The 15,626-nt window shown below is 40.9% G+C and overlaps 1 protein-coding gene across 3 annotated transcripts in view; it reads right to left on the bottom strand.

The window, feature by feature from the left end:
• LOC124149536 (epidermal growth factor receptor-like) overlaps positions 1-15,626 on the bottom strand; it is a 250,368-nt gene that overhangs the window by 7,773 nt on the left and 226,969 nt on the right. For all 3 annotated transcript variants that reach the window (XM_046521206.2, XM_046521204.2, XM_046521203.2), the window contains 3 exons: positions 8,492-8,641; positions 8,123-8,324; positions 7,799-7,981 (listed from right to left, as the gene is read on the bottom strand). In XM_046521206.2, the coding sequence (XP_046377162.1) occupies positions 7,799-7,981; positions 8,123-8,324; positions 8,492-8,641 (535 nt within the window). The remainder of the gene's footprint in view (positions 1-7,798; positions 7,982-8,122; positions 8,325-8,491; positions 8,642-15,626) is intronic.

Here is a 15,626-nt window from a genome sequence, read left to right on the forward strand (position 1 = left end):
CTACTGCCTGTAAGTTGGTCCTGTCTCTGTCAGCATCCTATGTCTAGTTCTACTGCCTGTCAGTTGGTCCTGTGTCTGTCAGCATCCTATGTCTAGTTCTACTGCCTGTCAGTTGGTCCTATCTCTGTCAGCATCCTATGTCTAGTTCTACTGCCTGTCAGTTGGTCCTGTGTCTGTCAGCATCCTATGTCTAGTTCTACTGCCTGTCAGTTGGTCCTATCTGTGTCAACATCGTATGTCTAGTTCTACTGTCTGTCAGCTATTCCCATCTGTCATCATCCTATGTCTAGTTCTACTGTCTGTCAGTTGGTCCTATCTCTGTCAGCATCCTATGTCTAGTTCTACTGCCTGTCAGTTGGTCCTGTCTCTGTCAGCATCCTATATCTAGTTCTACTGCCTGTCAGTTGGTCCTGTCTCTGTCAGCATCCTATATCTAGTTCTACTGCCTGTCAGTTGGTCCTGTCTCTGTCAGCATCCTATGTCTAGTTCTACTGCCTGTCAGTTGGTCCTGTCTCTGTCAGCATCCTATGTCTAGTTCTACTGCCTGTCAGTTGGTCCTGTCTCTGTCAGCATCCTATATCTAGTTCTACTGCCTGTCAGTTGGTCCTGTCTCTGTCAGCATCCTATATCTAGTTCTACTGCCTGTCAGTTGGTCCTATCTCTGTCAGCATCCTATGTCTAGTTCTACTGCCTGTCAGTTGGTCCTATCTCTGTCAGCATCCTATGTCTAGTTCTACTGTCTGTCAGTTGGTCCTGTCTCTATCAGCATCCTATGTCTAGTTCTACTGTCTGTCAGTTGGTCCTATCTGTGTCAGCCCCCAATGTCTAGTTCTACTGTCTGTCAGTTGGTCCTGTCTGTGTCAGCATCCTATGTCTAGTTCTACTGTCTGTCAGTTGGTCCTATCTGTGTCAGCCCCCAATGTCTAGGTCTACTGTCTGTCAGTTGGTCCTAGCTATCTCTGTCAGCATCCTATGTCTAGTTCTACTGTCTGTCAGTTGGTCCTGTCTCTCTCAGCCCCCAATGTCTAGTTCTACTGTCTGTCAGTTGGTCCTATCTCTGTCAGCCCCCAATGTCTAGTTCTACTGTCTGTCAGTTGGTCCTATCTCTGTCAGCCCCCAATGTCTAGTTCTACTGCCTGTCAGTTGGTCCTGTCTCTGTCAGCATCCTATGTCTAGTTCTACTGCCTGTCAGTTGGTCCTATCTCTGTCAGCATCCTATGTCTAGTTCTACTGTCTGTCAGTTGGTCCTGTCTCTGTCAGCATCCTATGTCTAGTTCTACTGTGTGTCAGTTGGTCCTATCTCTGTCAGCATCCTATTTCTAGTTCTACTGTCTGTCAGTTGGTCCTATCTCTGTCAGCATCCAATATCAAACAATAGTTATCATTGTTAATGATTCTAAGAATACTACCTCCATTACATATCTGCCATATCTACCATAAATCCTGTATTTTGGCTTCAATCACACTATCGAAAAAATATCAACAGACATCCTCTTCACTGTCAATTACACACAATTAGTTGCCGCCAAGTAGTTTCGTAACTAACCACGCTGTGACGTCACAATGGCGGCCATATCAAATTTCCCCCCCATCTGCTACTAGAGGTAAATGAATAGGGGAGGTGGGAGGGAGTAATTTGTATGTAATAGAGGTAGTATTCTTAGAATTATAAACAATGATAACAATTGTTCGCTAATTCTTACGAAACTTCTACCTCTATTACATATCTGCCGGAATATACCAGAGGGACCCCGGTGGGATCTGCCTCCAGTAACTCCCTGAGTAATCGACAGCAATCCGGAAACCATAATGTACTGATTCTCATCCTACTGAGATAATTTCCTCTGAAATTCCCCTTGAGGAATTGAAAATCAGAAAACTATGTCAATAATCCATCAAATACGTGATATTATCACAAGATTTATCATTATATTTGCTGATTTGACGATAGTAAACCTGGATTAGTGACCTTTAATACCACCTATTACGTCACTTCCGGTTCTGACAGCACTTCCGGGTCTGAAATCACTTCCGGTTCTGCAGTCACTTCCCCTTTTGGTAATGACGTCTCCTTAGGTCCATTTCTACCCAAAAGACGTCATTTCCTGGTGAGAAGGACTTTGTTCAGCTATTCCTGGTGTTGACGTCACTTCTGGTTCCTCTATTACTTCCAGTAATGACATCACTTCCAGTAAATGGTGATAGATGACATTTAAGGTGCTTCTTAACCATCCTACACCTAATAAGCAGAGTAATCAAGGGTGAACTCACCCTCTGATGCTGCTGGTGTCGGATCCTTGCCCGCCCACTTTTTTCGATAAAAAGGGGTAAAACTATTGTCGGACGATAGCTTGTGCCCAGACCACCCAACCAAGGGAATACATGCCCTCTAGGTCAGGTTGCACATCACGTAAGTAAAAGCCGGTGAAGGTGTTTTGTAAGGCCCACTAACAGCTGGAAACTACTGGTTCTACTGAGACTGTAGTCGATGACACGAGACTCGTGGCTAGGGCTCTTATTTTGTGAGCTGAGCAGGATTCAAGGCATGTTGTGGAATTCTGAGCCTGCGTATAACTTTGTGCAACTGTGGCCTTCATCCATCCTGCTACAGTAGCCTTGGTGATATCCTAGTTCTAGTTGGTCTTACAGGATACAAAGAGTCTCCTTCGATAGCGTCTATGTGGGTCTGTGGCCGAGAGATAGAATGTGCGAGCTATGATGTGACATAACAGTCTGTCTGGTTGATCCACTGTTGGTCCTAATGCAGGGATTGTATAGAATCTATGACCACGTGGTCCCTTTGTGGCAAATTGGTTCTTGGCTACGAATTCTGGGAGCGATCTTATAGTTATAGAAGTCCAATGTTGATCATGGGTAAGACTAGAATAGTCTAAGGCATGTAACTCCAAAAACTCTTGCTGCTGTGGCCATGGCTAGCAGTACCAATGTTTTCCTGGCATTTTTAATTAGGGTAGCCTTCGCCATGGGTTTGTAAGGTTCTGTTAACAGTGCCGATAATACCACAGATAGATTCCACTTGGGGAAGATACGAGGGGTCTTAATATCTTCTAGTAGAAATGATTTCGTTAATCTGTGGAGGATGGGATTGTTTCCAAAAGATAATCTATCATGTTGAAGTACAGAATGACGGGCTGATCTGTAACCTTCTATCGTCCTGTGTCTGAATTTATAGTCTTGATGTAGATGAAGAAGGAAGTCCGCTATCATAGGGATTGATACAGCATTATCAATAATCCCTAGTCGTCTTCTCCACTGGACAAACTTGTTCCATCTGTTGTCATATTAAAGGGTGGATGAAGGTCGCCACGATCTTGTCACAGCTTCCGAGGCAAGTACAGATTATCCTGATGTTTGCATCTTCTGCGCGATAACTTCCAGGCGGTAAGATGTAGGCTGGGCAGATTTTCATCGAATATGCTGGACCTGGGCTGTCGTAGCAGATCTCGATGAAGTGGTAACTGTATGGGTTCCTCCATTAGAAGCTTTAGTAGTCTGGGGAACCATGCCCTGCAGGGCCATACTGGGGCTGCCAGTATTATTACACAATCCGTCTCCTACACCTTGTGGATGATCTTGTCTAGGAGAGACCATGTTGGAAATGCGCAGCCAAATAGATTCGTCCAATCCATGAAAAGAGCGTCGATCTGGTGATCTTGGGTCAGGAACTGGACTGACATAAACTGAAAGTTGGTTGTTCTGGCAGGTGGCAAATAGATCAATGTGTGGCATGTCCTATATCTTGATTATCCAGCTGAAGATCTGTGGATGTAATGTCCATTCTGTTGCCACTATTCTCCCCCGACGTGAGAGGCTGTCGGCCAGTACGTTCAGTTTCCCGAGTATATGTCTCGCTTCCATCTGGCAGTTGAAGGAGTCTGCCAAGGCAAATAATCGTGTAGTCTCCGTCATCAGGGAGTTGGATCTGGTTCCTCCCTGCTTCTGAATATATGCCACCACTGTGGTGTTGTCCGTGGCTATGAAAACTGATGATAGATGAAGCTGTGTTCTCCATTCCAGGATGGTTTAATATATGGCCTTTTTTTCTCTGCAGTTGATATGAAGGATCTTCTCTGTGCTACACAATCCCTGTACTGTGAGATCATCCATATGAGCTCCCCATCCCGAATCTGACGCTTCTGTGAATAGATGATGTTCTGGCGTTTGATAAGTCAGTGGGATGCCACTCATCACGTGTTCTCTGTGATTCCACCAATGGAGGTCTTGTAGCAAAGTGGGATGTAACTGAGACTTGAATTCTAGGCCCTTTGATCATTTAGAGTTTACCCATGTCTGTAGAGGACGTAGCCTCAGCCTTCCCTGAAGGTCATATCCAGTAGAGATGTCAAGTTGCCTAGCAGAGACATCCACCACCTCAACAACTTGCTGGGTTGACTTGAAATTGATTTGATCATCTTTATAGTCTTTTCGAATCAATCCTCTGTTGGACATAGATATCCCCTGCCTAAATTGAATCTTGCTCCGATGTATATAATGTCTTGGGCTGGAGTGATCTCTCACTTGGCTGGGTTGACCTGGAAACCTAGGTAAGTCATAAGCTGGATCAAGAATATCATGTTCTGATGTAGCTTATCTTTCCCTTGGTCTGCTGCTAAGAAGTCATCCAAAGAACCATGGATTCGAACAAGCTGGAAATTGGCAATTTGATGACTGGCACTGTAATCCTGGTGAATAGCCAAGGTGCTACTGCTATCCTAAATGGTAGGACTTGGAATTCGAGCGTTGGCCATTGATTGCTAAGCGTAGATATTTCCGATATGATGGGTGTATCGGGACGTGAAGATATGCATCTGTAAGATCTAGGCTGATAAGCCAGTCTCCCTTCTTCAACATCGACCGTAACTTCTGTATGGATTCCATCTGGAATTTTGGAAGCGGCACCAGATATCTTTTGTTGAGGGTCTTGAGATCTATTATCATCCTCATCTCGGTTGTGTTCTTCTTCGGGAATAAAAAGACTGGGGAGTAAAAACCTTTGGTGTTGTTGGACTCCTTTAGTTCCCGAATGGCTCGCTGGACTCCTTTAGTTCCTGAATGGCTCGTTCCTTTAGTAGCTTCCTGAAGGCCAATTCTGCAGCTGCTAACTTGGCACCTTTCAGGCACCCACAGCGTGTATGTTTAGGCTCAGATGTTTTCTGAAGTGAAGCTTATAGCCGTGACCCACAACGGAGTTGGCGTTATGTTGAAAAACGGTAGGCGTAAACGCAATCCATAGACGTAACCACATCAAAAGGGGTCTATAACGTCGGAAGGGGCTGTAAGGAAGTCAGAATTTTCTTTCTCCTCTGATGCTTGATGTTCACTGGCGATTATATCCCCGTTTCTTGTAGTCTGGGTGGCGAAAAAAGTCCTGCAAAGATTGTGGCTTGTCATACCTCCGCCTTGGTTGGAATGAATCCTTCCCGGAGGGGACATTTTAGGAGGCTGTTTGGGTGCATATGACTTATGGTCCCAGGATTGCTTGTGAGAATGTGATGACTTGTGAGCTCTCAACGCAAGGTCTATGGTTAAAGTGTGGAAATGCTCGGCTGTATCTTGTTTTACTTCATCTATCACATTTCTGAGTTTCTTGTTGAAGGTTGTGGTCGCTGATATTGGTTGCGACATCACAAACTCCCTGGACTGGCTGGATACAACCCTTGACCTAATCTGAGATAGGAGCTGTTGTTCCTGTAGTCTTCCTGTCAGGAAGTCCAGATTTGGGATGATAGTAAATCTTCCTGCATCTTGACGATTGAGTCAAGGAGGGTGTGGATTAGTCCAACTTGATTTGTCCTAATAGTCATGGATGTTTCCGGCACAATTTCTTTCATAGGATAGTTGTAGAGGCGGTATGATGTGTCTGATTCCTGCGACAAACCAATTTATATATGCCACCTATATCTATTGAGGATCTAGCAACCGATGCTAAATCCTTGAAATGTTCATGTTGGGATTGCGCACTAATTTGTAGAAATCCTCATCCAAGTGTTGGAACTCCAGAATTGTAGCATCGTGCGTCTTGTATAACTTCATCTTGCTTGAGTCTATTGATGTTATCCGTCGATTTGTCTACGACCTTACCCATGTAGCTGGGTAACGTCTGATAAATTTGCTGAAATGGAGCAGGCACATGACATTCTCCGTATTCCGGCATCTGGGGTGGTTAATCTTCAGTCACATGTCGCCAAAGTGAACGCATAAGGTGGTAAAGCTCTTCAATAAGTTCCACACAAAAGTGTAGCCTTCGCTGTAATCTCTTTGGGGTGAGCTCTCAATCCAAACCCTTTGATTTCGGCTCTGAGTAGCCTGGGGTATCTCCTGGGGGTGGGTGGGGTGGATAATCATATCCCTCAGCTTCTGCCCCGTAGGGCTCATCATCCTCCGGTGACCATGACTCCGGTATAATATGTCCCCGTGTGGCTTGTAGCCTGTGGGTAATGGTAGCCATGCCGTGGCTGTCCTCACAGCTGGCTGGTTGGTTGGCTGGATGGCTGGATGGCTGGCTGGGTAATCCCATGGGGTCTGTGCTGCTTGCATGGGTCCCTTCGGACGGTCAAATGGTAAGCCGTTGTTGGTAGGCTGGGTAGCTGTGGGTGGCTGGCCCATGAAGTCTGTGCAGCGGCTGTACAGTTTCTTCACTGATGGATGGCTGGATGGATTACCCGTCAGCTGGAATGCCGTCAGAGGCAGGCCCGTGGCATCTTTCTGGTATGGCTGATTGCCATGGACGGCCTGTCCATGGATACTGTGTGGCTCCTGTACAGTATTGTTCTCTGGTCTAGCTGGCTTGGTGACTGGTCCATGTGTTGGTAACCAGGATCCACGCTGTGGCCCATGGCCTGGATGTGGTCCGTGGGCTAGCCGTTCGGCTCAGCTTGAAGATCTTGTGTAGCCTTGCCCTCAGCCGTGGACAAAGATCTGGTAATCTTAGCCAGAGCTACCATCGCAATCTTAGCGTCCATATGCGACAGCTTAGAATCAAGCATGTCTTTCATCATTTCCTGCTGTTCTCTCAGAAGTTGTTTGATGAGGCTCAGGGTGAGAGCAGGAGATGATGGGGTCACTGGAGAGGGAGGCGCTGGAGTAGATACTGATTTCTCATTGATCTTGTCAACCTTCTTCTTCGCCACCTCTCTTCCACTGGCCACTGGCCTCTCTTCCAATTTCGCGGCCTCTGACATTTTGGAGAATATCTCTTCTGATGTGGAGGTGCATTTCTCACATCTCTTCTCCAATGTGCAGGTCTTCCCTCTGCACTTCGTGTAGTTTACATGAGGATCTCCCGTATCGTTGATCACACTTCTCACACCCAGGGGTGGTGGGAGACTGCATGGCGACCTCACAAACCCAACACCAGCTATACCCCAGTGTGTGTAGTCTCTTCCAGCAGCACTATTACTTTAAATATATATATATTTATATGCCTGTTATTATAGCAACCTTATGAGAATAATCTCAGATTAATGTGACCTAATACCAAGTGCTAGATTGTCACTACTATTATAGTAGGTGTTAACTCTAGCACACCCAGAAAAAAGTGATATGGCCGCCATTGTGACGTCATGGCATGGGTAGTTACGAGACTACTTGGCGACAACTAATTGTGTGTAATTGACAGTGAAGAGGATGTCTGTTGAAAATTTGAAAATTTTGGTTAGTGTGATTGAAGCCAAAATACAGGATTTATGGCAGATATGTAGAAGAGGTAGAAGTTTCGTAAGAATTGTCCGGCTTCTATGGTTTGTCATTCAGCTGGTTCCCACACTGTCAGTCTCACCTTTGTCACTCAGGTCCATGTAGGCAGCAGGGTTGGCTGACTTGGGCTGAAGGTAGTCATCTTCATCCAGTGGGAGCTTCAGAGGAGTGTCTTGCTTCTTGGGCATGGGTGAGATGTGGCTGTCTGGGAAGCCACTATATGCTTGGTGACCTGCCATGTTGGGTGGGATGCCATCTATCTCATCTGCAATCACACATTTGAAATATCTCCATAATTATATACTTATAAGGTAGAAAACATGAATAAACTTAATGAACTGTTTGGTTGTGATCACATTTATAGGTAAACAATACCGCTCAAAATAAACTGGATCATTAGACAAACCTCTGTCCTTAAAGAAGCGGACTGGATCTGAGCTGTAACGGGAATTAATACTGTTTTCTCTCCCTCTTGTTGGTGACAATTGTTGTCTCATGTTGCGAGCTTCAGCTGCAGACTCAAGGTGAGCATAACGCTTCTCTCGCCATGGTCTTACTCCCCCATCTTTAGGCTTGTGATCAAACGCTGCAGCACCCAACAGAGGGATCTGAAAAAGAGTAAACATTTGTAAACAAGCATATAAATTAAGACTCAGTTTGTGTACAACATAATGATCTTCCCTACACATTCTTGATTGAACCTATAGTCAGTGACTGCATGTACCCAAATGGGTAAGCATGAATGATAAGACTCTCTTCATGAGATGGCCCTGACCTTTGTGTCCTCTGGGATTTGTGGTTGTTGTGGTTGGAGGTAGTCATCAGCCTCCATCACCTCCTCGGGACCATCCACAGCCACACTCATGCTGCGGGCCAGGTCATGTTTGTCATAGGAGTGGCTGGGCAGTCGCAACAGCTTGTCTCCCTGGAAGAGAACACATGATTACCACCATCTGACACCATCCCTGCTGCCTGATGCTCTCACACAAACATTTCCTTTACCTCCTCATATACCATACTCAACAAAAATATATGCAATTAATATTCAGACCAAAAGACCAGCGTTTATTCCTTGTCAAACTTTATACATGATATTGCTGCTGCCATTTATGATTGATATGTGTTTATAGCCCAGCAGCAGTTGTTACTGGTGGGGACTTTTCTGAAAACTGTAAACCAACTGATAGAGACTGGTCAGATATTCCCACAATTACTTTGACCCATGGTCCTGATAATATAATAAAACAGTAAACTACCTAGTAAGAGTGAGTGTATGTAAACATTTTTAGGTTAAAAACAAAAGAAAATGCAAATTATTACAAATCAAAACAAAATAATCATAAAGTGTAAATCCAATACTAATTTGCACAACAAACTAAACAATGGAAACAGTACAAAGGGTTTATCACACAAGGACATTCACAAAACACAAAATCAAACTACATGCAGAAAGCAAAATGTGTATAGTGTGAAACTAAACTTTCAAATGTCATGCTAAACAGAGAGAGAATTACCGGTACATTGTTATGAAAAAAATGCCCTAAAACATGTAAGTAGAATCTATTGTACTTGTGTCTGGTGCTCTCAAGCACACAGCCACTGCGTGTGAAATAAAATACAACCACTATGATTGTAAGTGTATTGTGTTGCCTAGAACAGAGCCACAGGACCATGTAAATATAGACATTATGTATGGATCTGTAGAGGATCCTGTAAACATAGACATTATGTGTGGATCTGTAGAGGATCCTGTAAACATAGACATTATGTGTGGATCTGTAGAGGATCCTGTAAACATAGACATTATGTGTGGATCTGTAGAGGATCCTGTAAACATAGACATTATGTGTGGATCTGTAGAGGATCCTGTAAACATAGACATTATGTGTGGATCTGTAGAGGATCCTGTAAACATAGACATTATGTGTGGATCTGTAGAGGATCCTGTAAACATAGGCATTATGTATTGATCTGTAGAGGACCCTGTAAACATAGACATTATGTGTGGATCTGTAGTGGATCCTGTAAACATAGACATTATGTGTGGATCTGTAGAGGATCCTGTAAACATAGACATTATGTATTGATCTGTAGAGGATCCTGTAAACATAGACATTATGTGTGGATCTGTAGAGGATCCTGTAAACATAGACATTATGTATTGACCTGTAGAGGATCCTGTAAACATAGACAAGGGGGTCACCTTTTACTGAACACCTGTTATCATCACTATTAAATAGTGATTCATAAACACATGCTCAAGATACAGCTGGAAACATACAATCCACTCTGATTTAAACAGAGATAACTTGTAGGTATTCAAAGGGTTTTGTCACTTTTACTTACATTGGATCATATGTACAAAGACATCATGAATGGATCAGTATTGGATCATGTGTACATAGACATCATGAATGGATCAGTATTAGATCATGTGTACATAGACATCATGAATGGATCAGTATTAGATCATGTGTACATAGACATCATGAATGAATCAGTATTGGATCATGTGTACATAGACATCATGAATGGATCAGTATTGGATCATGTGTACATAGACATCATAAATGGATCAGTATTGGATCATGTGTACAGAGACATCATGAATGGATCAGTATTAGATCATGTGTACATAGACATCATGAATGAATCAGTATTAGATCATGTGTACATGGACATCATGAATGGATCAGTATTAGATCATGTGTACATAGACATCATGAATGGATCAGTATTGGATCATGTGTACATAGACATCATGAATGGATCAGTATTAGATCATGTGTACATAGACATCATGAATGGATCAGTATTGGATCATGTGTACATAGACATCATGAATGGATCAGTATTAGATCATGTGTACATAGACATCATGAATGGATCAGTATTGGATCATGTGTACATAGACATCATGAATGGATCAGTATTAGATCATGTGTACATAGACATCATGAATGGATCAGTATTGGATCATGTGTACATAGACATCATGAATGGATCAGTATTAGATCATGTGTACATGGACATCATGAATGCATCAGTATTGGATCATGTGTACATAGACATCATGAATGGACACATATTGGATCATGTGTACAAAGACATCATGAATGGATCAGTATTGGATCATGTGTACATAGACATCATGAATGGATCAGTGTTGGATCATGTGTACATAGACATCATGAATGGATCAGTATTAGATCATGTGTACATAGACATCTTGAATGGATCAGTATTAGATCATGTGTACATAGACATCATGAATGGATCAGTATTAGATCATGTGTACATAGACATCTTGAATGGATCAGTATTGGATCATGTGTACATAGACATCATGAATGGATCAGTATTAGATCATGTGTACATGGACATCTTGAATGGATCAGTATTAGATCATGTGTACAAAGACATCATGAATGGATCAGTATAGGATCATGTGAATAAGACATCATGAATGGATCAGTATTAGATCATGTGTACATAGACATCATGAATGGATCAGTATTGGATCATGTGTACATAGACATCATGAATGGATCAGTATTAGATCATGTGTACATGGACATCATGAATGGATCAGTATTAGATCATGTGTACATATAAATCTTTAATAGATCAGTATTGGATCATGTGTTCATAGACATCATGAATGGATCAGTATTAGATCATGTGTACATAGACATCATGAATGGATCAGTATTAGATCATGTGTACATAGACATCATGAATGAATCAGTATTGGATCATGTGTACATAGACATCATGAATGGATCAGTATTGGATCATGTGTACATAGACATCATGAATGGATCAGTATTAGATCATGTGTACATAGACATCATGAATGGATCAGTATTACATCATGTGTACATAGACATCATGAATGGATCAGTATTAGATCATGTGTACATAGACATCTTGAATGGATCGGTATTAGATCATGTGTACATGGGTATCATGAATGGATCAGTATTAGATCATGTGTACATAGACATCATGAATGAATCAGTATTAGATCATGTGTACATAGACATCATGAATGAATAAGTATAGGATCATGTGTACATAGACATCATGAATGGATCAGTATTGGATTATGTGTACATAGACATCATGAATAGATCAGTATTAGATCATGTGTACATAGACATCATGAATGGATCAGTATTAGATCATGTGTACATAGACATCATGAATGGATCAGTATTAGATCATGTGTACATAGACATCATGAATGAATAAGTATAGGATCATGTGTACATAGACATCATGAATGGATCAGTATTGGATTATGTGTACATAGACATCATGAATAGATCAGTATTAGATCATGTGTACATAGACATCATGAATGGATCAGTATTGGATCATGTGTACATAGACATCATGAATGGATCAGTATTAGATCATGTGTACATGGACATCATGAATAGATCAGTATTGGATCATGTGTACGTAGACATCATGAATGGATCGGTATTGGATCATGTGTACATAGACATCATGAATGGATCAGTATTGGATCATGTGCACAAAGACATCATGAATGGATCAGTGTTGGATCATGTGTACATAGACATCATGAATGGATCAGTATTGGATCATGTGTACAAAGACATCATGAATGAATCAGTATTAGATCATGTGTACATAGACATCATGAATGAATCAGTATTAGATCATGTGTACATAGACATCATGAATGGATCAGTATTGGATCATGTGTACATAGACATCATGAATGGATCAGTATTAGATCATGTGTACATGGACATCATGAATAGATCAGTATTGGATCATGTGTACAGAGACATCATGAATGAATCAGTATTGGATCATGTGTACATAGACATCATGAATGGATCAGTATTGGATCATGTGTACAGAGACATCATGAATGAATCAGTATTGGATCATGTGTACATAGACATCATGAATGGATCAGTATTAGATCATGTGTACATAGACATCATGAATGGATCAGTATTGGATCATGTGTACATAGACATCATGAATGGATCAGTATTAGATCATGTGTACATGGACATCATGAATGAATCAGTATTAGATCATGTGTACATGGACATCTTGAATGGATCAGTATTAGATCATGTGTACATAGACATCTTGAATGGATCAGTATTAGATCATGTGTACATAGACACCATGAATGGATCAGTATTGGATCATGTGTACATAGACATCATGAATGGATCAGTATTAGATCATGTGTACATAGACATCATGAATGGATCAGTATTAGATCATGTGTACATAGACATCATGAATGAATCAGTATTAGATCATGTGTACATAGACATCATGAATGGATCAGTATTAGATCATGTGTACATAGACATCATGAATGGATCAGTATTGGATCATGTGTACATAGACATCATAAATGGATCAGTATTAGATCATGTGTACTTAGACATCATGAATGGATCAGTGTTGGATCATGTGTACATAGACATCATGAATGGATCAGTATTGGATCATTTGTACATAGACATCATGAATGGATCAGTATTAGATCATGTGTACATGGACATCTTGAATGGATCAGTATTAGATCATGTGTACATAGACATCATGAATGGATCAGTATTAGATCATGTGTACATAGACATCATGAATGGATCAGTATTAGATCATGTGTACATAGACATCATGAATGAATAAGTATAGGATCATGTGTACATAGACATCATGAATGGATCAGTATTAGATCATGTGTACATAGACATCATGAATGGATCAGTATTGGATCATGTGTACATAGACATCATGAATGGATCAGTATTAGATCATGTGTACATGGACATCATGAATGGATCAGTATAGGATCATGTGTACATAGACATCATGAAAGGATCAGTATTAGATCATGTGTACATGGACATCTTGAATGGATCAGTATTGGATCATGTGTACATAGACATCATGAATGGATCAGTATTAGATCATGTGTACATAGACATCATGAATGGATCAGTATTGGATTATGTGTACACAGACATCATGAATGGATCAGTATTAGATCATGTGTACATAGACATCATGAATGGATCAGTATTAGATCATGTGTACATAGACATCATGAATGGATCAGTATTAGATCATGTGTACATGGATATCATGAATGGACACATATTGGATCATGTGTACATAGACATCATGAATGCATCAGTATTAGATCATGTGTACATAGACATCATGAATGGATCAGTATTGGATCATGTGTTCATAGACATCATGAATGGATCAGTATTAGATCATGTGTACATGGATATCATGAATGGACACATATTGGATCATGTGTACATAGACATCATGAATGCATCAGTATTAGATCATGTGTACATAGACATCATGAATGGATCAGTATTAGATCATGTGTACATGGACATCATGAATGGATCAGTATTGGATCATGTGTACATAGACATCATGAATGCATCAGTATTAGATCATGTGTACATAGACATCATGAATGCATCAGTATTGGATCATGTGTACATAGACATCATGAATGGATCAGTATTGGATCATGTGTACAAAGACATCATGAATGGATCGGTATTAGATCATGTGTACATAGACATCATGAATGGATCAGTATTAGATCATGTGTACATAGACATCATGAATGAATCAGTATTAGATCATGTGTACATAGACATCATGAATGAATCAGTATTAGATCATGTGTACATGGACATCTTGAATGGATCAGTATTAGATCATGTGTACAAAGACATCATGAATGAATCAGTATTAGATCATGTGTACATGGACATCTTGAATGGATCAGTATTAGATCATGTGTACATAGACATCATGAATGGATCAGTATTAGATCATGTGTACATGGACATCTTGAATGGATCAGTATTAGATCATGTGTACATAGACATCATGAATGAATCAGTATTAGATCATGTGTACATGGACATCTTGAATGGATCAGTATTAGATCATGTGTACATAGACATCATGAATGGATCAGTATTAGATCATGTGTACATAGACATCATGAATGGATCAGTATTAGATCATGTGTACATGGACATCTTGAATGCATCAGTATTGGATCATGTGTACGTAGACATCATGAATGGATCGGTATTGGATCATGTGTACATAGACATCATGAATGGATCAGTATTTGATCATGTGTACATAGACATCATGAATGAATCAGTATTAGATCATGTGTACATGGACATCTTGAATGGATCAGTATTAGATCATGTGTACATAGACATCATGAATGGATCAGTATTGGATCATGTGTACGTAGACATCATGAATGGATCGGTATTGGATCATGTGTACATAGACATCATGAATGGATCAGTATTTGATCATGTGTACATAGACATCATGAATGGACACATATTGGATCATGTGTACATAGACATCATGAATGGATCAGTATTGGATCATGTGTACATGGACATCATGAATGGATCAGTATTGGATCATGTGTACATAGACATCATGAATGGATCAGCATTAGATCATGTGTACATAGACATCATGAATAGATCAGTATTGGATCATGTGTACATAGACATGAATAGTGAGTGAGTGAGTGAATGAGTTTGATTTGTTACGCTGCTTTTAGCAACATTCCTGCAAAATCGTGGTGGGGGACACCAGAAATGGGTTTCACACATTGTACCCATATGGGGAATCAAACCCAGGCCTCCAGCGTGATGAGTGAACGCTGTAACCACTGGGCTACTCCACCACCCCAGACCAATATAGGATCCTGTAAACGCAGACATCATGAATGGATCTATATAGGATCCTGTAAATATAGACATGAATGGATATATATACAGGATCATGTAAACTTCAAAGAATAGTTATCATTGTTAATAATTATA

Source organism: Haliotis rufescens, unplaced genomic scaffold, assembly GCF_023055435.1.
Source record: "Haliotis rufescens isolate VD_foot unplaced genomic scaffold, xgHalRufe1.0.p SCAF_4, whole genome shotgun sequence".
NCBI lineage: Eukaryota > Metazoa > Mollusca > Gastropoda > Lepetellida > Haliotidae > Haliotis > Haliotis rufescens.